The 26,408-nt window shown below is 39.0% G+C and overlaps 1 protein-coding gene across 1 annotated transcript in view; it reads left to right on the plus strand.

Moving 5' to 3' along the window:
• The window catches only part of ZNF133 (zinc finger protein 133), a 44,259-nt gene extending 33,375 nt beyond the window's left edge, over positions 1–10,884 (plus strand). Inside the window, exons 3-5 of the mRNA XM_045833599.1 lie at positions 2,031–2,157; positions 2,285–2,380; positions 8,981–10,884. Of these exons, the coding sequence (XP_045689555.1) occupies positions 2,037–2,157; positions 2,285–2,380; positions 8,981–10,572 (1,809 nt within the window). The 5' untranslated portion in view covers positions 2,031–2,036 and the 3' untranslated portion in view covers positions 10,573–10,884. The remainder of the gene's footprint in view (positions 1–2,030; positions 2,158–2,284; positions 2,381–8,980) is intronic.
• The last annotated feature ends 15,524 nt before the right edge of the window (positions 10,885–26,408 follow it).

Genomic DNA, 26,408 nt, shown 5'->3' on the forward strand with positions numbered 1-26,408 from the left:
GTGAAGGGAAGGAGACCTGGACTCAAATCAACAGTATGGAACAAAAGGAAAAATAAACATTCAACCAGAACAGAATGAAGAAACAAGAATGCAAAAAACTGAGGGGAGGCTTAGGAACCTCTGGGGCAACTTTAAGTGTTTCAGCATCGGAATCATGGGGGTGCTGGAAGGAGAAGAGGAAGAGCAAGAAATGGAAAACTTAGTTGAAAAAAATAGTGAAGGAAAAACTTTCCCAATCTGGCAAAGAAAATAGACTTCCAGGAAGCCCAGAGAGTCCCAAAGAAGTTGGACCCAAGGAAGCATACACCAAGGCACATCGTCATTAAATTACCCAATATTAAAGATAAGGAGAGAATCTTAAAAGCAGCAAGAGGAAAGGAGAGAGTTACCTACAAAGGAGTACCCACAAGGCTCTCAGCTGATTTCTCAAAAGATGTGGCTGAAAGGGGCTAGAAAAAAAATATTTGAAATCATGAAAGGCAAGGATCTACATCCAAGATTACTCTATCCAGCAAAGCTATCATTTAGAATGGGAGGGCAGATAAAGTGCTTCCCAGGTAAGGTAAATTTAAAGGAGTTCATCATTACCAAGCCCTTATTATATGAAATGTTGAAGAGACTTATCTAAGAAATAGATCAAAAACTATGAACAGTAAAATGACAACAAACTCACGCATATGAACAACTGAACCTAACATATGAAAACAAAAAGAAACTAAGCAAACAACTAGAACAAGAACAGAATCACAGAAATGGAGATCACAGGGAGGGTTATCAGTGGGGAGGAGGAGAGGGAGAATGGGGGGAAAGGTACAGGGAATAAGAAGCATAATTGATAGACATAAAATAGACAGGGGGAGGTTAAGCATAGTATAGTCCATAGTACAAAGCACTTACATGCACAACCCATGGACATGAACTAAGTGGGGAGGATGCTGGAAGTTGGTGGGGTGCAGGGCAAGAGGGGATAAAGGGGAAGAAAGAATTGGGACAACTGTAATAGCATAATAAAATATACTTTAAAATAAAATGATAAAATAGTAAAATTTTTGTTGTATATATTTTACAGTAAAAATAAAAACACTACAGACTGCTTGCTATACTTCCCATATGCTGTATTTTACCACTTAGGTGCCTTGTATTTCTTTCAGGTAGTCCTCCCTGTCCAGATTGTAGCTTCCTCTCCTCCTTTATTCTCAGTGTCCACTTCTCTCCCTCCCTTATCTTGCTGTGATTCTGGCCCATCCTTCAAGACCAAGTTCTTGGGCCACTCATGAAATCTTTCCTGATGTGTGTATTCCATTGTGCCCTCCATTCTGAAATAGTATTAAGAGTATGAGTAGAAGTGGGAAGGGGGTGATATGGGGTGTAGAAATGAATTTGTAGATTGAGTGTCCAAGAAGGTCCGTTGTGAGCATCCACAGTGTGAGGCTCTAAATTTGTTGTTATCCACATTTCAGAAGTGAGAAAGGCACTAGTTGATGGCAGAGTTGAGCCTCAAACCTAGGCAGTATGATTCAATTCCCTCCTGTTCACCACTTCCCACTTGGGCCTTTCAGGCCTGAGAAGGCTTGGGGACAATGGGATTTAGAGGAAGGATGAACTGTAGTTTAGTCTATGTTATTATTGAATATGAATTTTAGTCAATCAGATGATATAATATTGATTCATTTGGTTATAAATCTTTTAAATTCTTAAAACTCATAAAGTCTGTTATGCTTTACTATTGTTTAATTTTTGTGTTGTCTTTTCTTGTCTCTGCCTAGATTTAAAGTTCCTGAGAGGGATTCTTTTTGCATATATTCTCCAAACAGCTCCCAGGATCTTGAATTTGTAGATTCTCAAATGCTGCTGACTGGATAGTAACAGAGGTTTAAAGGTCTTGGAACACACAGCACCAGGGTCACAGTCAAAGGCAGGACCTAGATATCTCTCCTATCTTCACTAGGGAAACCTTCTTTGTACCCCTCACTGTGTGTCATAGGCAAGGCTGGCTCCTTGATGAGCAGGGCTTTTTTTGTGTGTTACAGGCACACATGGCATTCAAGGATGTGGCTGTGGATTTCACCCAGGAGGAGTGGATGCTTCTGAGCCCTGCTCAAAGGTCCCTGTACAGGGAAGTGATGCTGGAAAACTACAGCAACCTGGTTTCACTGGGTAAGCCTTAGTATTCCAATTCATGCTGCTGGGCATTTTTGGGTATGCTTGAAGGAGCCATCTTGCCTTCTGACTGGCCCTTGAGTCTATAACTTGCAGCCACCTTGTTTTCTTTTCCTCTGAGCAGGAATTCCATTTTCTAAACCAAAACTCATCACCCAACTGGAGCAAGGGAAGGAAACTTGGAGAGAAGAGAGAAAATGCCCACCAGCCACCTGTCTGGGTGAGTGGGAACTCTTTAACAAATGGATCATAGAGTTGTGGGCAGGTCAGGGGTTGGGTAGAGGAGGCATTACTCAAGTGCTGGAGAGGGAATGTTCTTACCTCCAGGCTGCCACTTGCATTGCCTGGCATAATCCTTCCAGACCTTCATTCTTACACCAGTACTGGGCTTTCCTGGTATGTCTTTCTGCACCAGAAGCCTTTCTTCTACTAGAGTTTCCCTCTCTACCCCGCTCAGTTTTCTTCCATATTCATAGGCTTCTTTCTTTTGTTACTGTTTTTTAAAAAAAATTAAGCAAGAATGTGGGAAGGAAAAAAACAAGACAAAAGAGAGTGAGCTAAAGAAATAAGGCAAGCCCAGGGGGCAGGAGGGGAAAGAGAAAGGCTAAAGTCCAACTGAAAAATTGAAATGGAATTCTTAAAAAACTGTGAGCCAAAAATAGTTTTTGCATTTTCAAATGTCTATATAAGTGACTATGTAATATCCTCAATTTTACCTCTTACCTTCAAAGCTTAAACTATTTGCTTCTGACTGTTTAAGAAAAAGTTTGCTGACCCATATTCTAAGGAATTATGGTATATAGCCCTAATTTTTCTTATTTTGCTCGTTTTGGCCACTTTATATAAAGATGTAAGAACATTGCAATTGCGTATTTCCATTTGCCCCACCCCCCAACATCCTTTATTCTGTAGTTGTCATTTTATTACACCTACATACATTGTAAATTCCCTAGTACAATATGTATTTTTTATTAAGAAGAAAATATTCTTTTATATGCATTGCAATAATTGACCATTTTCAATACTGTTTGCTCTTTTTTTAATCTGGAGATCTGAGTTTCCACCAGGTATCATCTTTCTTTAGCCTAAAATATTTGTTTAGCATTCCTTGTGTTGGAGGTAGCAGTATATTTGCATATATTTTGTTTTTCTAAATGTGTCTTTATTTCTTCTTCAGTCTTTTTATCATTGTTGACATGATTACAGATGTCTGCCATCCTCCCCATCTTTGATTCCCTCCACCTAGCCCTCAACTACCCCAGTCTTCACCACGTTGTTGTCTGTGTCCATGGCTATGCATATATGTTCTTTTTTAGATTTTTGTATTTTTTAATTATATTTTATTGATTATGCTATTATAGTATATTCCTAATTTCACCCCCTTTCCCACCTCCATCCAGCACCCCCCCACTCCCTCAGGCAGTCTCCACACCTTGTTCATGTCCATGGGTCATACATATAAGTTCTTTGGCTACTACATTTCCTATACTGTACTTTATATCCCCGTGGCTATTCTGTAACTACTTATTTGTACTCCTTAATCCTCTTACCTCTTCACCTGTTTCCCCACACAACCCTTCTGTCTGGCAGCCATCAAAATGGTCTCCATATCTATGATTCTGTCTCTGTTCTTCCTGTTTGCTTAGTTTACTTTTTTAGAGTCACTTGTTCATAGATATGTATTTTTGCCATTTTATTGTTCATAGTTTTGATCTTTTCATTTTCTTAAATAAGTCTCCTTAACATTTCATATATAATAATGGTTTGGTGATGATGAACTCCTTTAGTTTTCTCTTGTCTGGGAAGCTCTTTATCTGCCTTTTGATTCCAAATGATAACTGTGCTAGGTAGAGCAATCTTGGCTGTAGGTCCTTGCTTTTCATGACTTTGAATATTTCTTGCCAATCCCTTCTAGCCTGCAAAGTTTCTTTTGAGAAATCTGCTGACAATCTTACAGGAACTCCCCTGTAGGTGACTAACTGCTTTTCTCTTGTTACTTTTAAGATTCTCTCTTTATCTTTTACCTTTGGCATTTTAAATGGGGTGTCTTGGAGTGGGCTTCTTTGCATCCATCATAATTGGGACTCTTTGTGCTCCCTGGACTTGCATGTCTATTTCCTTCACCAAGTTAGGGAAGTTTCCTTTCACAATTTTTTTCAAATAGATTTCCAATTTCTTACACTTTCTCCTCTCCTTCTGTCACACCTATGATGTGAATGTTGGATCTCTTAAAGTTGTCCCAGAGGCTGCTTATATTATCCTGATTTTTTTGGATTCTTTTTTCTTGTTGTTCTGATTGGTTGTTTTCTTACTTCCTATGTTCCAAAATTATTGACTTGATTCTCGGCCTCATCTACTCTACTGTTGCTTCCTTGTAAATTATTCTTTTTTTCAATTAATGTATCCTGCGTTTCTGACTGGATCTTTTTTTATGTTTTTCAGGTCCTCACTATATTCCTTGAGCATCCTTAAAATCATTGTTTTGAACTCTGTATGTGATAAATTGCTATCTCCATTTCATTTAGCTCTTTTTCTAGAGTTTTGATCTGCTGTTTCATTTGGGCCATGGTTTTCTGTCCCTTTGTGTTTTTTTCTGTGTATTAGATAGAATTTCTTTGACTCCATGTCTTGGTAGTATGGCTTAATGTTGTAGGTATTCTGTAGGGTGCAGTGACACAGCCTGCCCTATCACCCAAGCTGAGTACTTGAGGTGCATCCTTCATATGGGCTGAATACACTATCCTCTTATAGGTCAGCCTTGATTGCTATGGGCAGGTCAGTGGGAGCTGCAAGGATTGTCTATGACCACTTACCACCAAGCTCTGCTCTCTGGGGAGGATCATCTGCACGGGCGCAGGGCAGTGGTGCTCTGACATGGTCTGTAGCTGTCCATGGTGTACACAGGCTCTGGGGTTTCCTGGATGGTGCAGCCAGGGTCAGCCCCCACCTGTTTTTTGTCCAGGACCACCATTCCTGAGCTACAAAGCAGATTGAGATGGCTGCTGCTCATGCTGGGCTTAGAGATTCCCAGGTGAAGCCAAGCTGTTATCTAGGCTGGCTGCTGCTATTGCACCTGGGGCTCACTGTGGCCAGCTGTTCCTTTTTTGAGAGGATTTAGGAAATTGTGAAGAATGAGCCAAAACCAGCCATTCATAGGGAAAAGCAGCTTGGGTGGCCTGGTAAGTTGGGTGGGGTGGAGTCTCTGGGAATCTCTAAGGTGGGTCAAACTGTATTAGCCAGGTTGATGGAGTCTCAGATATAGCATGACTATGCCGGCTTTGTTGGGGTAGTGTTTAGGAAAGGGGCAATGGCTTCTGCTCGCCTTGATGCCAGGAACTTCAGTTTCTCCCACTGTGCCACTGGTGCCTTTCAAGCTGCTACCCCAGTGCTGGACTTCAGAGGGATTGAGTCTACGTAGGTGAGTCTGTGTGTGGGTTCTTTAAGAGGAACTGCTTGGGACTCAAGCAGTGTCTTCCACCAACTCAGTCCCCACTGGTTTTTGAAGCCAGAAGTTGGGGGGACATATCTTCCTGGCCCTGGAACCCTGGGCTGGAGAGCCAGGGGTGGGGTTGGGGCTCCTCACTCCTGAATCCTGAACTTTTATCCACCTCACATGGGTGTAGGACCAGCTTGTTCTGTGTTTGTGCCCCTCCTACCAGTCCGGATGGATGTGGTTTCTTTAATTCTGTATTTACCAGACTTCCATTCAACTTTATTTCTGACAGTTCTGAGTGATTGTTGCTGTATATTTTAGTTGTAATTTTGATGTAGTGAAAAAGGCAAGCCATATCTGCCTACACCACCATCTTGACAAAAAGTTGCATATATGTCCTTTTGCTAATCTCTTCTAGTAACTCCCACCCCTTAACTTTCTGAGATCTGTCAGTTCACCTTCAGTCTTGAAGGATATTTTCACTGCATATAGAATTTTAGATTGTTTTATATATCGTTTCAGCACTTTTGAGATGCTGTTCCCCTGTACTGGCCTCTCTTGTTTCTGATGAGAAGTTAGCTGTCATTTCCAATTGTTACCTTGTTCTTTTGTAATATTTTTTCCTCCTTCTGGCTACTTTCAAACTTTTCTATGTATTTTTGGTACTCAACTATTTGACTATGATGGGACTGTTTGGGCATGCTTTTCTTTATATTTTTCCTACTTGGCGCTCACTGAGATTTTTTAATCTGTAAATTTATGGCTAGAACCAAATTTGGGAAATTTTCAGCCATTTATTCCTTCACATGTTTTTTTTTTCTCTCCTCCATTCTCTCTTTGGGACTACGATTAAATGTGTATTAGTCCTTTTGACATTGTCCCACAGGTTATGGACCCATATTTTGAAATCTTTTTTTCTCTCTGTTGTTCAGAGTGGGTAATTTCTATTGATCTTTCTGCAAGTTTACTGTCTCCTGTCTTTTTCAATATGCTGTTAAGCTCTGGCCAGTGCATTTTTCATTTCAGATATTGTATTTTGTGGTTTTGACATTTGCATTTACTCTTATTATTTTCTGCTGCTGTTTCCTATCTGTTGATTAATGATAAGCAGATTTGCTTGTACCTTCTTTAACAGAATAACTCAGACACTTAATGGATATATTCTTAAATGAAAAAATGGCAGAACAGTGTTGTTCAGTTCTTTGTTAAAAAAGAGAAGTATATGAAAGACCATATACCATTATGTTTATGTGAACATAGAAGTCTGTATTGTTATTTACCATAACTAGTGATTACCTTAGTGGGGATAGAATTGGAGAGATTGGGACAAGGGTTTCTGGGAATTTTTGTTTCTACTTGGGACTATTTTTAAGTATAGGTAACTTTAGTATAGATTAGCATATAGGTTTAGTATAGGTTTAGCATAGTTCCTTAAAGTATAGGTAACTTTAAGGAACTATGTATTTTTAATTTTTAAAATACTTTTCAACAATTTCATAAATGTTTAATCTACAGAGAAGTATATGTTTTCTTATTTTGCATAAGAAATTTTCTTTTGCTATTTCATTACATTTAAAAGAGAGTCTTACAATTAATTGTCCTATAATCAAGGGATTATAGCATATATAATAGAAATTATTTCTATTTTTCAAGTTATATCCTTATTTTTTATCTACTAGGAAGAGTCATAAAGCCCCACTATATCATTGTAATTTATTTGAAATCCTCCATTTATTTCTGAATTTTTGCCTTATATTTTACTTTAGTAAACTTAGGCGTATAAAAATTCATCACAACTTATTCTCATTTACTAATGAAGTTTTTAACATTAAAATTCTTTTTGTTCCATATGATACTCCTTTTAACTTTTCTTTCTGTTTAGTCTTAGCACTCACTTTGTTGTGTATTTTTTGGTATAGTATTTCTGTGTTCATCTTTTTATTTTAAAAAATAATGTGATTTAGGTATTCTATTTTAAAATAGTAGCATGTAACTGATGAAGTTTTTATGCCAGATGAAGTGTTGTCTTTATAATGGGACTGTGGCTTTTTCACATTTACTATAATAACTGATAGGTTTCATAGGAGTCACTTAGGAGCTGACTATGGGGCAGATGCATAGGTCCTTGACTACAGTGATAGAAAAGGTCCAGGCAGAGGAAGTAAAGGCTACCAAAACAAAATACCACAGACTAGGTGGCATAAACAACAGTTTATTTTCTTACAGTTCTGAAGGCATAGAGTTCTTGGACATTTATTGTGTCAGCAGGTCTGGTTTTTCATGAGACCTCTCTCCTTGGCTTGCAAATGGCTGCCGTTTTACTATGTCCTCACATGGCCTTTTCTCTGTGCATATACATCCCTGCTGTCTCTCCCTCCTCCTATAAAGACATCATATTGGATTAACCCCACCCTTATGAGCTTTTTTTTTAAACATTAATTACCTCTTTAAAGGCCCCCCAAACAGTAGCATTTTATATAAGATGGAATAACTCTGGAATGTAGATGGGTGTACAATTGGTTTTTAAAAGTTCAGATCATTGATCAAGGAAAGAATCTTCAGGTAGATCTGGTAAGATCTGTAACTGGTTTTTCAAATCGTATGGTCATTTATTGCCTTCAGCTGACTAGAACCAGTTGTGATGAAACAATACATTTAATGTTAACATCTACACAAAGGGGTACTATAAGAAGAAAGTTTTTCTTTTATATTGATTTCTGAGGAAATTTTAATTTAAATTAATTATGGATATTATCAGGGCTTGAATTGGTCAGGAGCACCAGGAAGGAGCATCTCTTAAGGCTGTTTTTACTGCTCATTGCTGAAAACCTGCTGCCTTGTAGGAATTCTGGCACATAGTAATCTTCTAGTAAATATTTGTTAGTGAGTGGGGAAACTAGTTCAGGCATTTCACACATAATCTCTTTAGCTAGTAGAAGTTCACCAGACTGCTCTCGCAATCTATCCCTTTGTCTTCATAGGGCAATAGGGAAAGACATGATGTTTCCACATGGGTACTCTGGTTAGAGATCTCTCAGTCAAAGAAAATACTTGTGGACACAGCTTACATTAGTGTTGATGGATGTGAGTTAGAAGATAATTGTAGTGGAGGGAGGAGAAGACTTGCATATTGGCCCTATTTGCAAAGTCAAAACTGTCTGTGATGCTTTTATAGTCTGATATGTAGGCTTAGGAGTGGATTTTCTGGATGTAATGGAAGATGTTGTGATAGGCTAGAGAAGTAGTCATGTAAAGGAAGGTCTTATTTGGGTAGCACTTAAGTTTTAAGTATTTTGAAGAACATTTGAGTCTTGACATCAGAATTAGCATAATTACTTGGGTTTCCCCAATGAGTCTCAGTTCTAACTTAGACTCTTCTCTCTGCAGGACAACCAAAGCCCGAACTCCACCTCTGTGCTTTCTGCCCTCCAGATCTCTCTAGTCAGAAGTTACACATGCAGCATGTGATGTGTAATCATGCCCCCTGGATGTTCCCATGCTTGTGTGCAGAAAATTACATTCTGTCAGCAGATCTGTGCCAGGGGGACTGGAAAAAGCAGCAACAAGCCTCTGATCCAGGTTCCTGGAGTGAAGGTCAAGAGAGAGAAGGGATCAAGCCTTCATTTGAAAAGACAAAGAAAAGAACTTTAGCAGCATTCTCCAAGCCACCCCAAAGGCAGCCAGTGAGCTCTAGGAATGGCATCAAAGGGGTGGAATTAGAGGCCAGTCCTGCTCAGATGGGGAGTCCTGAGGAAACAGACAAATTGTTGAAGAGGATAGAAGTCTTAGGATTTGGAACAGTCAATTGTGGAGAGTGCGGACTGGGCTTCAGCAAGATGACCAACCTGCTTAGTCACCAGAGGATACACTCAGGGGAGAAGCCTTATGTGTGTGGGGTGTGTGAGAAGGGCTTTAGTCTAAAGAAAAGTCTTTCAAGGCACCAAAAGGCACACTCAGGGGAGAAATCTATTGTGTGCACAGAGTGTGGACGAGGATTTAACCGGAAATCAACACTCATTATACATGAGAGAACACACTCAGGCGAAAAGCCTTATATGTGCAGTGAATGTGGGCGAGGCTTTAGTCAGAAGTCAAACCTCATCATACACCAGAGGACACACTCGGGGGAGAAGCCCTATGTGTGCCGGGAGTGTGGGAAAGGCTTTAGCCAGAAGTCAGCTGTTGTTAGACACCAGAGGACACACTTAGAAGAGAAAACCATTGTGTGCACTGATTGCGGACTAGGCTTCAGTGATAGATCAAACCTCATCTCACACCAGAGAACACACTCAGGGGAGAAGCCTTATGCCTGCAAGGAGTGTGGGCGATGCTTTAGGCAGAGGACGACCCTTGTCAACCACCAGAGGACACACTCAAAGGAGAAGCCTTATGTATGTGGAGTGTGTGGGCACAGCTTTAGCCAGAATTCAACCCTCATCTCACACAGGCGGACACACACTGGGGAGAAGCCTTATGTGTGTGGGGTGTGTGGGCGAGGCTTTAGTTTGAAGTCACACCTCAACAGACACCAGAACATACACTCAGGGGATAAGCCTATTGTGTGTAAGGATTGTGGGCGAGGCTTCAGCCAGCAGTCAAATCTCATCAGACACCAGAGGACACACTCAGGGGAAAAGCCCATGGTGTGTGAGGAGTGCGGGCGAGGCTTCAGCCAGAAGTCAAACCTCATTGCACACCAGAGGACACACTCAGGGGAAAAGCCATATGTGTGCAGGGAGTGTGGGCGAGGCTTCAGTCACCAGGCAGGTCTTATCAGGCACAAGAGGAAACACTTGAGGGAGAAGCCTTATGTGTGCAGACAGTGTGGACTAGGCTTTTGCAATAAGTCAGCTTTAATCACACACAAATGGGTACATTCAAAAGAGAAGCCCTGTGTACATAGAGAGTGTGGTCAAGGCTTTATCCAAAAGTCATACCTCATCTTACATCAGATGACACACCAGGAGGAGAAACCTTAGGTGTGTAAGACATGTGGGCAAGGCTTTAGCCAGAAGTCTCACCTCAATAAGCACAGTAAGATGAAATCTCTTCACCAACTGCCACTCCACACTGACCCTGAGACCTATTTGGGGTAATCTTCTGACCTGTTACACTCTTTGAAAGTGAAGATGGTAGCAAGGACTAAGTAATCAAAATTTTTACACTTTTATGGAGTAGGAAAATGCATTCCATAAGTGGTCAAAGGTCATTTGGCTTAGTTTACTTTCTTCACGCTAAGTCTTTATGTTTTGTGGCCTTTTGTTCTAATAAACTTTGCTTCCTTAAAAATCTGTAACTTTTTCTGTATACCTCATTTACTCACCTATAAAGATAGGGAATAAGGAGTGGTACAGATATCTTGAATTCCTAAGTCTACTATTTCACAAGAATTCAGTTTCTTGGAAGACATAAGAACTGAGTTACTGGTATACTTATTAGAAAGTCTGTTCTCTTGTATAGGGAGAGAATTTAGGAAATGTGTCCAGGGATTTCAGGTGAGGGGAGGAAATCTTCCAGGTTTCTCCCAGAAAATATGACTTCCTCTGGAGTCCACTTTCATTTTGAACTACTCTCTTCTCTTAGCTTCTGTGACAGCTCCCCTTTCATCTCTCCTCTTAGCTCTCAAATGTCTATTGTTTTCTGTGCTTAATCATCTTCTAACTAACTTTTTTGCTTTTGTCAGGCTTTAGTCCCTAGTTCTGACATGGAGCCTCCTCAACAATACAATGTCCTAAGCACTCCATCCCCAAGGGATCTTTCAGTTATGACCAAACAGTTCCTTAGTCTTAGAGCCTTGGGTCTTTAATCACACCTATATCAGACCACCCCTAGCTATATTTTCTTATCAGCAGTCTAAAAATATAATGGCCTCTAACACTGTTCTTTCCTCGGTCCTCCAATAACAGGGCTAAGACTCTTGAAGCCACACTCCCAAATTAGTCCTGAAATATGAGGGTTTCACAGTCATGCTCCTCATCGCTCCATTGCAGGCCTACTCTCCATGCCAGCCATCTGATAACTGGTCTAAGGTCTCTTAGGTACACACACTCAATAGTTTTCCAGTTTTACAAGGCTGAAGATATATGTTTGAAGTTTATTAATATAACCTCCATTGTGTTTCAGTCCAAAAGTTTTGCCCAAAACAAGTGATCTTTAATGACCATCTCAAGGATGCAGGTATAATACCCCTTTTTAAGACTTAAGAAGATTTAAATGTGCAGTTCCTAGACCCTCTCTCAACTACACAAAATGGTTTCTATGAATTTCAAAGATATCATCCTATAACACTCTGTCACTCAACCCAAACCCAAGAGGGACTTGACTTGAAGAGCTCTGTAGATGTAATTTTGGGCAACCCATGACATTTGCAACAGAAACACCAGCTTAGCTGAAAAGGACAAAGAAAAACCCCATTGGGCAGGGAGACAGGCTTAGAAATGTACTAAGCTGCAAACAGGTCATTTTTTATAGAAAAGGAAGAATAACTCAAAGGGTAGACACAAAATCTATGGAGAATTACTCCCGGGGCAGTGCACTAAACAAAGAGCCAGTGGCATTTGCCCAGCTGAATTTGTGAAATTCTATGAACTAGTACCTATTGTGTGCATACTAAATCCCCATTTTGTTGAAAAGAAGCATTTACTGTAATTATCCTATCCCTGAATCAACATTGAATATTAGATATGCTTCTTCAGTCATAAATCTTCAGATTAAGCATCATCTGTATACTCTGACTTGATTTAGATAAAAAGATCCTGAACTTTGAGCCAATGCCATAATGGATTATGGCTTTGAGAGGGTATTAGGGATGAGTATATATTTCACATGGGACAGACATGAACTGGTGTTCAGAGGGTGGACTGTGAAGATAGTCCCCAAGATGGATGTCATCAGTTCCTTCTCATATAATCTCATATATATATATATGATTACATAGAGACCAGTTACCCTCCCCAGGAATTGGCTGGCATTAGTGACCTGCTTGATCAGCAGAATGTAGGATAAGTGATATTATGGAACTTCTGATGCTATTTCATAAGAAGCCATATAGCTTCTACTCTTTGAACCCTGATACCATGCTGTGAAAACCTCAAGCCACATAGAGAGACCTCATGGAATCACTCTGGTCAACAGCCACAGCTGAGCTAGCCAACAGTGACACTGACTCTATGTGTTTGAGCCATCTTGGAAGTCCCACTCTGTCAAGTCTTCAGACCTCAATGAGAACCACTATGCTGAGCTCAGTGAATCTAAACAACTGAGGGATAATGATAATAAAATTGTTATCTTAAACCGTATATTTTAGTATTGTGTGTTATACAGCAATAGATCATTGTAACACCTTTATAATATAGGACTGACTTTTCTAACTGACTCAATATCTTGAAGCCATAATAGAAATAGGTCAAGTTTGGCGACAGAGAAATAAATTCTGAAAGGCAACCCACACCTTCAGCCAAAACAAAAGACACACTGGAGGGAAATAATGCAGTCCATATCACAAAGAAATCTGCGTAATATTTCTAGACATAGAGTTTTACAAATTAATGCAACAAAAAAATAGACTGGTTAGACGCAGGAAGATCACAATATAGAAAGTCTGTTTTTTATTTGAAGGTTTCCTTAATATTAGTAAAAATACAAATGAAAACCACACAGATGCCATTTACACCTATCATATTGGCAAAAATTACAAAATCTGAAAGCATGTTGTTGTAGACTGGAGACAAGTACACTTATTAAGCTTGGGAATATAAATTGATACAAGTCTATGGTGGACCACTTGGTGATTGCTATCAAAGTAAAAATTTATATTCCCCATGAGCCCATAATCTCACTTAATGGAATTTATTCAATAGTTATACATGTTCATGTGCAAAATGGTTTATATTTTTAGTTAAGTAGTATTTTCAAATTTTAGTAATGAAAAAATATGCATCAATTGAGGAACTCATTAAATAAAAGTCAACCATGCAGTATGTTGTGTTATATTGTCAAATAATGACAGAAATATCTCTATGTAATTAAATGAGAGAATCTCTAATATTAATTGGGGGGGAAGTTGGGGGCAATATAACACTATGTCTAGCATGCTATTTTAGGTGTAAAAAAAGCAGAACAACATATATTTAGAAGAACTAAGTTAAAGGATTTTTACTTTGCAATTTCAAAACTTACTAAAGCTCACCAGTCAACTAATCAGCAGAGTTTCTTGATCAAATGCCCTACTGCCGAATTTTCCTCCAAAACAGCACAGGAAATGCAATTTTAAAAAAATCTAAATTTAAACAATTTAATTTGTGTTCCGAAACTTAACACACTTGATTTTCCTTCTAAAATGGCCCAGAAAGACTGGGCCACACTAGTCTTGCAAAATCAATTTTTTACCCAAATGCATGAAGCCTTAGGGTTTTGGGAAATAATTTTTATGCCAGATTTTTCTAAGATGACCCAAATATGTGATTTTTCATATATATATGTGTGTGTGTGTGTGTGTGTGTGTGTATATATTTATCTAAATATATATATATCTAAATAAATATATATATATCTCAAATTGTTAGAGTGGTATGGTTATAAATTCTATGCTATGTACTTTTTTTTTTTTACAAAATGGCTGAGAAATACACTTTTGCATCCAAACTTATTCAAATTATTGGTTTGGTGGTGCACAAATCCTATGTCCAATATTCCCCCAAATGGACAAGAAACATGACATTAAAAATACAACTTCATGTAAATAATGGAGTTTTGGAAAACAAGTCATATGCCAACTATTTGTTCCCAGATGCACTGGCATTTCATTTTCAGCCAAATCAGCTCAAATTTAGGAAAAATTTTTTCTTCTAAAATATGCAGAAAATGTGATTTATTCAAATTCACTCAAATTTTTTGTACATAAGTCCTATGCAAGATTTATCTTTTAAATGGCCTGGAAATTTGAATTTTGAAACTGGCTCATATAGAATTTTAGAGTTATTAGACATAATTCCTATGCCAGATTTTCTTCTAGAGTGGCCTAAAACTGTGATGTTTCATCCAAATGTTCTCAAATTGGGGTTTTGGTAAACTCTGTGCCAGATTGTTCTTGAAAATGTCCATAAAATGATACTTTTTATTAAAATTGACTAATATTGGGAGGTTTGTTAGACATAATTCCTGTGCCAGGCTTTCTTCCATTGTGACCCCCAAACATGATACTTTTTAAACCCAACTTAATTCCAACATACAGCTTTTTAGATGTAAGCTCTCTGCCAGCTTTTGTCTTAAAAAAAAATAGGGTATTTTAAGACATATCCCATGTGATTTTCCAAAAATTGTTCAAAAGGATAGTTTTTCTGTACTGAACCATATGCCATACTTTTCTTCCAAAATACTGTAAAAACAAAATATTTTATCCAAATATGCTAAATATGGGTTTTAGACATGAATTATCCACCATAATTTTTTTTCTAACATAGCCCTTGTAATGGAGGATTTTTAAATCAATATTCAAATTGTGAAGTTTTTTGGATATGAGTCTTAAAGCAACTTTTTTTCAAAATGACCTGAAATATAATTTTTCATTCAAACTTGCCTCAAACTCTAGGTTTGGGGTATAAATGTTAAACCAGATTGTTTTTTCAAAATGGCTTGAAAAATATGATTTTTCTATCAAAAATTACATAAATCATAGATTGTTTTTGTTTGACAGGTTTCAGTTCTTGTACAGTAAATTATGGTTCAGTGCTGGTAAAAAAAATGTACAAATGTATTCCATATATCCAAATATAAATGGTCCTCATGATCTGAAAATGTCTTTACTAAGGGAGTCAATATCTCTGAATATGTATAAGGCTGAACATCTATTTCAATGAGAGTACTTTATATGCTATTAACATAGTTTCTATTCTTTAGCTTGAGGCTCAAGTCTTTTTTCATTTTTCTAGAGCCTAGTGTTGTCTCTTATTTTTCTTGTATTTCTTCAATAGTATCAAACACCAAGTCCATAAAAATACTTACATACTAAAAATTATCTAAGAGTGTCTCTGGTTCCAAACTTTCTAACATTTTTTCTGACTTGTTTTTAAGGAAATGACACACTTCTAATTGTTGTAAACAAGATAAAATTTAGCCATACAGGAGTGATGTCACTGAAAATGGTAGAATAAGAAACTCTAAAACTCTGCCCCATCATGGGGACAGACTCATAGGTGGAGAGCAGGATGACCGCTAGTTTGGGGGTGGGGGGCAGTTAGGGGATAGAGGAATTGAGCAAAAAGGACAAAGGACTCATGGACATGGACAACAGTATGATGACTGATGGGGGAGAGAGGTATAAGGGAACTAAATGGTAATGGAAAAAATACAATAAAGATTAAATTTGAAAAAGTTCTTCCCCTCCATAAAAGTACTGAATAAGTTGGCAAAAAATGATTAGAATCAACTTTTTCAGAACTCTGGAATATATTTTTTTAACTTAAAACCAACAAATGCTAAATAGAGAAAGAAACTGTGGACTTTGGTAACAGTGTGCTATGGTTAAATCTTATCCACCTAACACCTTCCACCCCCAGCTAAGCTGAAGCCATAAAGACAGTAGTCCATATTCTGGGTTAAGGTTGTTGGTACCAGAGGGACAAAGATGGACTTTCCTTCCTAAGGAGTTGTGGTTGTGTGATTTGATCCATTTGGTAACTCCCTGAAGGATTGGTGTAAGGATTTGCCTTTATTTCACCTAACTTGGACTTTCCCCAGGACAGAAGCAGCTTCTCAGGTGGCATTTATTGAAAGCATTTAAATGTAAATATATTAACCTCAGCCACCTTAGGCAAGAGATAACAGAGGAGGAAAGCAATAGACATCCAATAAAAAGTAAAATTTAGAAAAAGAGATACTTGGTGAAATGGAGGCTTAAAAAGGCCTACATATATACTAGGAAATCTAGAAGGCCACTTGTATGCCCAGGGCTGGACACATGCTCACAAAAGAGCTGAGAAGATCCTAATCTTTAAGTTGTGGTTGAATTTTAAGATCCACAGAAGGAGAAATAAAGGCTAAAGCAGACTTTTAAATAGGCTAAATACTGAAGGAATGCCCCACACAGAGCCAGCCTACAAAACTGGTTCTAGGTGTTTAAGGAAATAGCTGTCAAATCATTAGCTGACCACTGAACTAACAGAACAGAGATTTCGATGGCTACACGTGACAAAGGATAGTCTTTACAAAAATGATTTAGAAAAGTCAATAACCCATAACAAGCAGCAACAAGTAGACCTGGGAAGGGACAGCATCTGATTTCTAGGGTTGCCACATTATATTATTCAACACTCCCAGTTTTTAACAAAAAATAATGAGACATGCAAATAAACAAGAAATTATAAACAATTCACAAAACAATAAATTAATAGAAACTGTCCCTGAGGAAGCCCAGACATTGGACTTACTAGACCAAGATGATAAATCAACTGTCTTAAAATATACTCAAGAGCTATAGGAAACCTAAACAAAGAAGTAAAGAAAACCAGGAGAATGATTTGTCACCAAATACAGGCTATCAATAAAGATATAGAAATTATAAGATGGAACCAAACAGAAATTCTAGAGCTGAAAAGTATAATAACAGATGAAAAATTAAAGAGGTGTTCAACAGCAGAAACAGCAAAATTGAAACAGGTCAGTTGATATTATCAAGTATGAGGAGCAGAAAGAAAGAAGAGTGAAGAAAAATGAACAGAACCTCAGAGAACAATGGGATACCAACAAGCATACCAACATACATATAATAGAAATCTCAAAAACAAGAAAGGGGCAGATGAAATAATGACGACCAATCTCCCGGCTGTGATGAAAAACATGAATCTACACATTCAAGAAACTCAATAAACTCCAAGTAAGGTAAATACAGAGATCCCACCAAGACACATTGTAGTAAAATTATCAAAATAAAAAGAATATTGAGGATTTCAAGAAGATGGTGGCCAAGTAAGTGGAAGCTGAGTCCACTTACTTCTGCTCTGAATTCAGATACTCGGCTGATCTGCCCACAAAGTGAAATTCAATGGAATCTTAGCTGATAGGAAGTTTGGAAGCCAAGAAAACAGAAAACACTTCACAACAGGCAGTACAGAGATTTTATAGGTTGAAGGGGAAATACTGCATGTATGGCACCTACAGCCATGGAGAGCCTGGTCAAAGATTTCAGCTTTGTTGCCCCCTCCCTTCCCAGGGCAGAGTACCCCTAGATCTAGGCTGGAAGTGACATAGATGCACAAAGTCAGGGAGATTCAGGCTACACACACATACAGCAAGCAGCACACCCATACTGCAGTGGCCAATGCCAACCAAGAGAGTGCCAGAGAGAGGGACTCTATCTGCACTTGGGTCGGATGGAGGCAGTCTATGGCAAGCCAAGACTGTGAGAGACTTTTGGCTTTTTGGAAAGGGGGTGTGCATGGAAAACTGAACAGGGACTCAGTACTGCAGTGTGTGTGCCCAGAAAGACTTTTCAAAGGGGAGCTGAAGCATGTTGGTCAGGGATCCCATGCACAACTGCCCTGCCAGCAAAAGGAAAAAACTGAAAGTGCAGTTTGCTCCCACTGAATACAGCTGGGCAGAGAGATCAGAAAGGTGCACAGCAAGGGGGTTTCTCAGCCCAGGCCCAGTGCAGGTAGCAAGCTGGAGGCTGTGCAAAGTGGAGAGTTCAGAACTGTGTCTGTTGCTAAGACAGTGGACTATGAGCTGAATGGGCAAGAGTTGAGCACCTGAGGTTATTTATAGCAGGGGTGTCAAATTCATTTTCACTGGGAGCCACATCAGCTTCACAGTTACCTTCAAATGGCCAAAATAATTTTAGGACTGTATAAATGTAACTACTCCTTAACTGTTAAGGAGTTGAAATTACATTTGGCCCTTTGAAGGCAACCATGAAGCTGATGTAGCCTCTGGTGAAAATGAGGTTGACACCCCTGGCTTACAGCCAGGCAGAGCCCCTTTCCCTGATCAGCAGACATCTAACATCCAGGAAGGGAAGGACTCATCCAGTCCCCACCTCCTGCAGGATTGCAAGCACCACCCCACCACATCCAACAGGTAAGCTATACAAAACAGGAAGGACAGAACCCTGTTCAAGGTGCATATCTACAAGAGAAAAAGGAATGCCTAAAGGACCCATTTTGGAATTAGGCAGACAAAATACACTGGTTCCTAGGGCTCTGTTCCACTGAGGCCAGCAAAACAGAGATATCAGAAATGAGTGCAGGACACTTCCGGCCAAGATGGAGGCATAGGTGGATGCACCGTACCTCCACGCACAACCAAAATGGAAACAACAACAATTTAGAGGCAAAATAACACCCAGAACTGATAGAAAATTTATCTGAATGGAAGTCGGACAACCAAGAAGTTGAAATAGACCCGTTCCTCCAGACCGGTAGGAGGGGCGGAGACGAGCAGCCAGGCACAGGTCGCAGCTTGGAGAATAGGGAGAATTGGGCACATAAGGCAACCGGGAGCATGTAAGGCATCTGGGGCGTGCAAGATCTCAGCGGGTGGACCCTGAGTGTGCAAGTGGCAGCTGGCAGACCCAGTGAGGCCGCAATTGTGGAGGAGGGCTGAACACAGAGCTACCGCCATTGTTCCCTCTCGACCCTGCCCTTACATACAACATCCCAATCTAATGACTGGGGTGCCCAGCCCTGGTGAACACCTAAGGCTCTGCCCCTCACCGTACAGGAGTACCAGACCAAAAGAGAGAGAGAGAGAGAGAGAGAGAGAGATGGCTCAAACAGAAGAACAAATCAGTGCCCCTGAACTCATCCTTATGAATGACTAAGAGATAGCTAACCTATCAGATGCAGTTCAAACCACTGATGATCAGGAAGCTCACAGAATTGGTTGATTTTGGTTGCAAATTAGATGAAAAAATGCAGGTTACCATAAAAGAAATGAAGGAAAATGCACTGGGAACCAACAGTGATGGGAAGGAAACTGGACTCAAAACAATAGAGTGGACCAGAAGGAAGAAAGAAACAACCAAACACTAAAGAATGGAGAAATAAGAATTCAAAAAAAACGAGGAGAAGCTTAGGAACCTCCAGGACATCTTTAAATGTTCCAACATCCGAATTATAGGGGTATCAGAAGGGGAAGAGGTAGAGCAACTGATTAAAAATGTATTTGAACAAATAATAAAGGAGAACTTCCCCATTCTGGCAAAGGTAATAGACTTCCAGGAAGTCCAGGAAGCTCAGAGAGTCCCAAAGAAGTTGGACCCAAGAAGAAGCACACCAAGGCACATCATAATTACATTAGCCAAGGTAAAAATGAAGGAGAGAATCCTAGAAGCAGCAAGAGATAAGGGGACAGTAACCTACAAAGGAGTTCCCATCAGACTATCAGCTGATTTCTCAAAAGAGACCTTACAGGCAAGAAGGGGCTGGAAAGAAGTACTCCAAGTCATGAAAGACAAGGACCTACATCCAAGATTACTCTATCCAGCAAAGCTTTCATTTAGAATAGAAGGGCAGATAAAGTGCTTCTCAGATAAGATCAAGTTAAAGGAGTTCATCATCACCAAGCCCTTATTTTATGAAATGTTAAAGAGACTTATCTAAGAAAAGAAGATAAAGAAAAAACATGTATAGTAAAAGGACATCAAACTCACAATTATTAACAACCACACCTAAAGCAAAACCAAAAGAAACTAAGCAAACAGCTAGAACAGGGACAGAACCAGAGAAATGGAGATCACATGGAGGGTTAGCAACAGGGGAGTGGGAGGAGGAGAGAGGGGGAAGAGGTACAGAGAATAAGTAGCATAGATGGTAGGTAGAAAATAGACAGGGGAAGGGTAAGAATAATATGAGAAATGTAGAAGCTAAAGAACTTATAAGTATGACACATGGACATGAACTAAAGGGGGGGTGGGAGAGGGTGTATAGGGTGGAGGGGAGTGAAGAAGGGAAATGGGACAACTGTAATAGCATAATCAATAAAATATATTAAAAAAAGAGAAAGTAATGAGTGCAGTAAGGGGAAATCAGGGCCCCACCCAACCTCAGCTGGCACACAGAACTGCCATCAACACCAAACAGGAAAGAGCTGACCCTCTGAAACAGATTGGCACTTCCCTTGAAATGGACAGCTAGTTCAAAAGAAACTATACTGGAAATGAGCTGGGACAGACCAAGATGGGTGGTATAGGGTTGGGACCCATTATTTTCCCAGAATCCAGAACAGTGTCTCCCAGGGGAAACCCAGGCATCCCACCCTCCTGATCACAATAGAAGCCTCCTCTAGAAACAGGTAAAGGTGATACAGATGGTACAGTACTGCCAGAAGTTGAACAACCCACTCTGGAACCATGAGCTGATCAAAATCCAGAGGCAGAACTACAATGAGAAGACAGAAGGCAAACACCGAACTCTGCTGAAACAAATTCCACCCTATTCTTCTTCAGAATCTGTGTTATTTTGTTTTCTTTCTTTCTTATAGCCTTTTAATATTCCTTCTTTTGCTTCAATTGTATTCCAACTAATTCACTGTTCTTTGTCTTTTTATTCTTTATATTTTTGGTTTTTATTTTATTTTTATTTCAAATATCACATTGTACCCTCCCCCTACCTGACTCCATTTTGCCTTCTTCCTGCCCTTTCTTATTTTCATTGTAAATTATATTTTCCCTCAAGCTATACCTTGTTCCTATTCCTTACTCTTACTATTTCTTCTCCCTTTATCCTCTCAAAATCATTTTTCTTTACTGTAGACATCTCATACTCTGTTTTCTCCTTTGCAGAATATTCCTATTCTCTTTTCACTTTATTAACCTTTCCTCAGCTGTTATTAACCCTGTTGTGGTTTTCCTGCAATTTTGTTCCCTTTGGATCACTATTTTTTAAATTTTATTTCAAACTTCAAATTATACACTTCCCTTTTCTTACTCCAGTTTGCCATCATCTTTCCCTGTTTTACTTACATTTTAAGTTTTATTTTCTCTCTTTCTTAGCCTTGTTTCTATTTCCTACTCTTATTATTTCTCCTCCCTCTTCTCACAATAATTTTCTCTCCTTTAGTCATCTCATATTCCCATTTCTCCATCTTATAATATTCTTTTTTTTAAAGATTTTATTTATTTATTTTTAGAGAGGGAAGGGAGGGAGAAAGAGAGAGAGAGAGAGAGAAACATCAATGTGCGATTGCTGGGAGTCATGGCCTGCCCTCAGGCATGTACCCTGACTGGGAATCGGACCTGCGACACTTTGGTTCACAGCCCGCGCTCAATCCACTGAGCTACACCAGCCAGGGCTTCCATCTTATAATATTCTTAATCTCTTTCCACTTTTATTCATCTTTGCTCAATTGCTGTTAATATTGCTTTTGTGGTAGGGGAGTATTTTTGCTGGGGTGGCTTTGGTTTTCTGGTGGTATTGCTTTGTTTACCAGCACCTGTACAGTAGCATACAGTGGTGGGGGTTGTAACTCTCAGTGAGCCTGCTGGAGGGGAGAACCTACCAATGAATGAGCCATAAATAATGAGATCTCAAGTACAACAAGAGAGCCCACATAAACTGAATAAAGGGCAACCCTAGAGCATCCACATCAGGAGACCAAAGAGACTGCACCACTGAGTCCCACAGAATTCCTACCACAGAAGTCCAAAGACAGGCAGGCAACTCAGAGCAACCTGACACACAGAAACAAAAAGAATCACCTAAAATGGGGAGATAAAGAAATAACACCCAATCAAAAGTAAAGGAGGAATCACCAGAAAAAGAGCTAAATGAAATTGAGGCAAGCAATCAGACACAGAATTCAAAAGAATGGTTATAAGGATGCACAAGGAACTTAGTGAGAACTACAAGAAGCCTTATGGGAGATATAAGGAACTTACATCATAGGGCGTTATAGTAGCATAAAAAAGGACATAGAAACCATGAATAAGAACCAGAAAGAAATGAAGAATACAATATCTGAAATTAAAAATACACCAGAAAGAGTTAAAAGCAGGCTAGATGAAGCAGAGGACAAGATCAATAAGCTGGAAAACAAAGTAGAAAGAAAAACTCAGAAAAACAAAACAAAACAAAAGATTCAAAAGAATGACTAGTTTAAAGGAGCTTTAGGATAACATGAAACAACAACTTTTGCATCATAAGAATATCAGAAGGAGAAGAAAAAGAGCAAAGGATACAAAACCTTTGAAAAAGTAATGACAGAAAACTTCCCTAACTTGGTAAGGGAAAAGTCATGCAACTCCAGGAAGCACGGAGGGTCCTAATCAAGATGAACCCAAAGAGGCCTACTCCAAGACACATCATAATTAAAATGGCAACATTCAAAGAGAGAGAGAATCTTAAAGGCAGGGAGAAAGAAACAGTAACATGCAAGAGAGCTCCAATAAGCGTATCAGCTGATTTCTTAACAGTAAACTACAAGCCAGAAAGTTTTGGCACAAAATATTCGAGGTGATGAAAGGCAAGGACTCACAACCAACACTACTCTTTCCAGTAAGACTCATTTAAAATGAAATGTGAAATAAAGACCTTTCCAGACCAAGCAAGGACTGTAGGGGATGCTAAAGGGAATGCTATAAAAAGGAGGAGAGAGACAGAGAATCACAGGTATAGAACACATGGCAATGAATAAGTACCTATCAATAATAATCTTAAATGTAAATGGATTAAGTGCTCCAATCAGAAGATGGGGTAGCTGAATGGATGAGAAAACACAATCTGCATAAACACAATATGCTGTCTACAAGAGACCTACCTCGGAACAAAAGATTTACAAAGGTTGAAACTGAAGGGATGGACAATATATTCCAAGCAAACTGACATGAAAAGAAAGCTAGGGTACCAATACTTTTATCAGACAAAATAAGCTTCAAAACAAGGCCATAAAAAGAGACAAAGAAGGTCACTACGTAATACTTAAGGGAGTAGCCCAACAGGAGGATATAACCCTTGTAATCATACATGCACCCAACGTAGGAGCAACTAAATATATAAAGAAAATCTTGGAGGACTTCAAGAAAGATATTGACAATAACACAGTTATCATAGGGGGTTTTAACAGCCCACTGTCAACAATGGATAGATCTTCCAAGTAAAATATCAACAAGGATATTGTGCCATTGAATGACACTCTCAAATGGACTTAATTGATATATACAGAAACTTTCATCCCAAAGAAGCAAAATACACATTCTTTTTAAATGCACATGGAACATTTTCAAAGATAGACCACATGATAGGACACAAAACAAGCCTAAACAAACTAAAACAAATTGAAATCATATCAAGCATGTGCTCAGATCACAATGAATTGAAACTAGAAACCAAAAAACCTCAAGGAAAAAACTCAAAAACATTCAAATACATGGAGACTGAATAACTTGGTATTAAATAATGAATGGGTCAACAATGAGATCAAGGAAGAAATAAAAACGTACTGGGAAAAAAATGAAAATGAACACACAAGAACCCAAAACCTATGGGACACAGCAAAGGCAGTCCTGAGAGGAAAGTTCACAGCAATATGAGCCTACCTAAAGAAAATAGTAAAATTTCAAATAAACAACCTAACCCTGTGTCTACGAGAACTGGAGGAACAACAACAAACAAAGCCCAGAGGAGAAGGAGGAAATAATCAAGATCAGAGCAGTATTAAATGATATAGAAACTAAAAGAGCCATTCAAAGGATCAGTAAATCCAGGTGCTGGTTCTTTGGAAAGATAAACAAAATTGATAAACCTTTAACCAGATTCATCAAGAAAAAAAGAGAGAGGATCCAAATATATAAAACCTGAAATGAAAGAGAAGCTACAACTGATACCACAGAAATACAAAAGATTGTAAGAAATTACTGTGAACAACTACATGCCAAGAAATTGGACAACCTGGGTGAAATGGACAAATTTCTAGAAACATGTAATCTTCCAAAACTGAATGAAGAAGAAGCAGAAAGCCCAAATAGGCTGACAATAACTAGTGAAATTAAAGCAGTAATTAAAAAACTCCTAGCACATAAAAGGCCTGGATCAGATGGCTTCACAGGTGAAGTTTACCAAACATTTAAGGAAGAACTAACTCTTATCATTCTCCAATTATGCCAAAAAAAAATTTCAAGAATAGAGGACTCATGAACTCTTTTTATGAGGTCAGGATCATCCTAATTCCAAAACCAGGTAAAGACACAACAAAGAAAGAAAACTACAGACCACTACCTCTGATGAACATGGATGCTAAAATCCTCAAAAAAATTTTGGCCATCCAGATTAATACAATAAAAAGATCATACACCATGGTCAAATGGGATTCATCCCAGGGATGCAAGGATGGTACAATATTTGCAAATCAATAAACTTAATACACTGCATAAATAAAATGAAGGATAAAAACCTCATGATCATATCAATAGGTGCTGAAAAGCATTTGATATGACTTCTGGCCAAGATGGAGGCATAAGTAGAAATACTTTGCTTCCTCACACAACCAAAACAAGAACAACAACAAATTTTAAAACAAAAAACCAACCAGAACTGCCAGAAAATTGAACTGTATGGAAGTCTAACAACCAAGGTGTTAAAGAAGAAACATTCATCTGGACTGGTAGGAGAGGCAAAGACTGGCAGCCAGGGCAGAGAAGACAGGTGGCAAGGCAGTAGCTGGAGGACCAGGCAGTCCTACATTTATGTGCAGGAAACCAGGAAGAACAACTGGGAAGTGAGACAGACCAAGCAACCCAGGATTCCACTGTGGAAACACAAAGCCTCAAAACCTCTGACTAAAAAAACTTGTGAGAGTTGCAGCTGGGGAAGAAATTCCCAGCCTCACAGAAGAGTTTGTTGGAGAGACCCACAGAGTCCTAAAATGTGCGCAAATCTACCTGCCTGGGGATCAGCACCAGAGGGGCCCAATTTGCTTGTGGGTAGCAGGGGAAGTGACTGAAAGCTGGTTGAGAGCTGAAAAGAGCCATTATTCCCTTTCTGAGTGCCCCACCCACATACAGTACCACAGCTCAGCAAAGCGGGTTGCCCTGCCCTGGTGAATACCCAAAGACTCCATCCTTTACTGCATAACAGTTGTGCCAAGACAAAGAAAATTGGCCAAAATGAAATAGATCAAAACCCAAAAACAAAACCAAACAATATAAGGCAATGAAGAGATAGCCAAACTATCAGATGCAAAGTTCAAAACACTGGTAATCAGGATGCTCACAGAAATGGTTGAGTATGGTCACACAATAGAGGGAAAAGTGAAGGCTATGAAAAATGAAATAAAGGAAAATGTACAGGGAACCATAAGTGAAGTGAAGGAACCAGGACTCAAATCAATGGTTTGGAGCAGAAGGAAGAAGTAAACTTTCAACCAGAACACAATGAAGAAATTTGAATTTTAAAAAAATGAGGAGAGGCTTAGGAACTTCCAGGACAACTTGAAATGTTCCAACATTGGAATTATAGGGGTGCCAGAAGGAGAAAAAGAAAAGCAAGAAATTGAAAACTTATTTGAATGAATGATAAAGGAGAACTTCCCCAGTCTGGCAAAGGAAATAGACTTCCAGAAAGTCCAGGAAGTTCAGAGAGTGCCCAAGAACTTGAACCCAAAGAAGCACATACCAAGGTACATTATAATTACATTACCCAAGATTAAAGATAAGGAGAGAATCTAAAAGCAGCAAGAGAAAAGGAGACAGATACCTACAAAGGAGTTCCCATAAGACTATGAGCTTATTTCTCAAAAGAAAACTTGCAGGTAAGAAGGGGCTGAAAAGAAATACTTGAAGTCATGAAAGGCAAGGACCTACATCCAAGATTACTCTACCCAGGAAAGC

Source organism: Phyllostomus hastatus, unplaced genomic scaffold (assembly GCF_019186645.2).
Source record: "Phyllostomus hastatus isolate PE091 unplaced genomic scaffold, TTU_PhHast_1.1 phas_contig_17, whole genome shotgun sequence".
Lineage (NCBI taxonomy): Eukaryota > Metazoa > Chordata > Mammalia > Chiroptera > Phyllostomidae > Phyllostomus > Phyllostomus hastatus.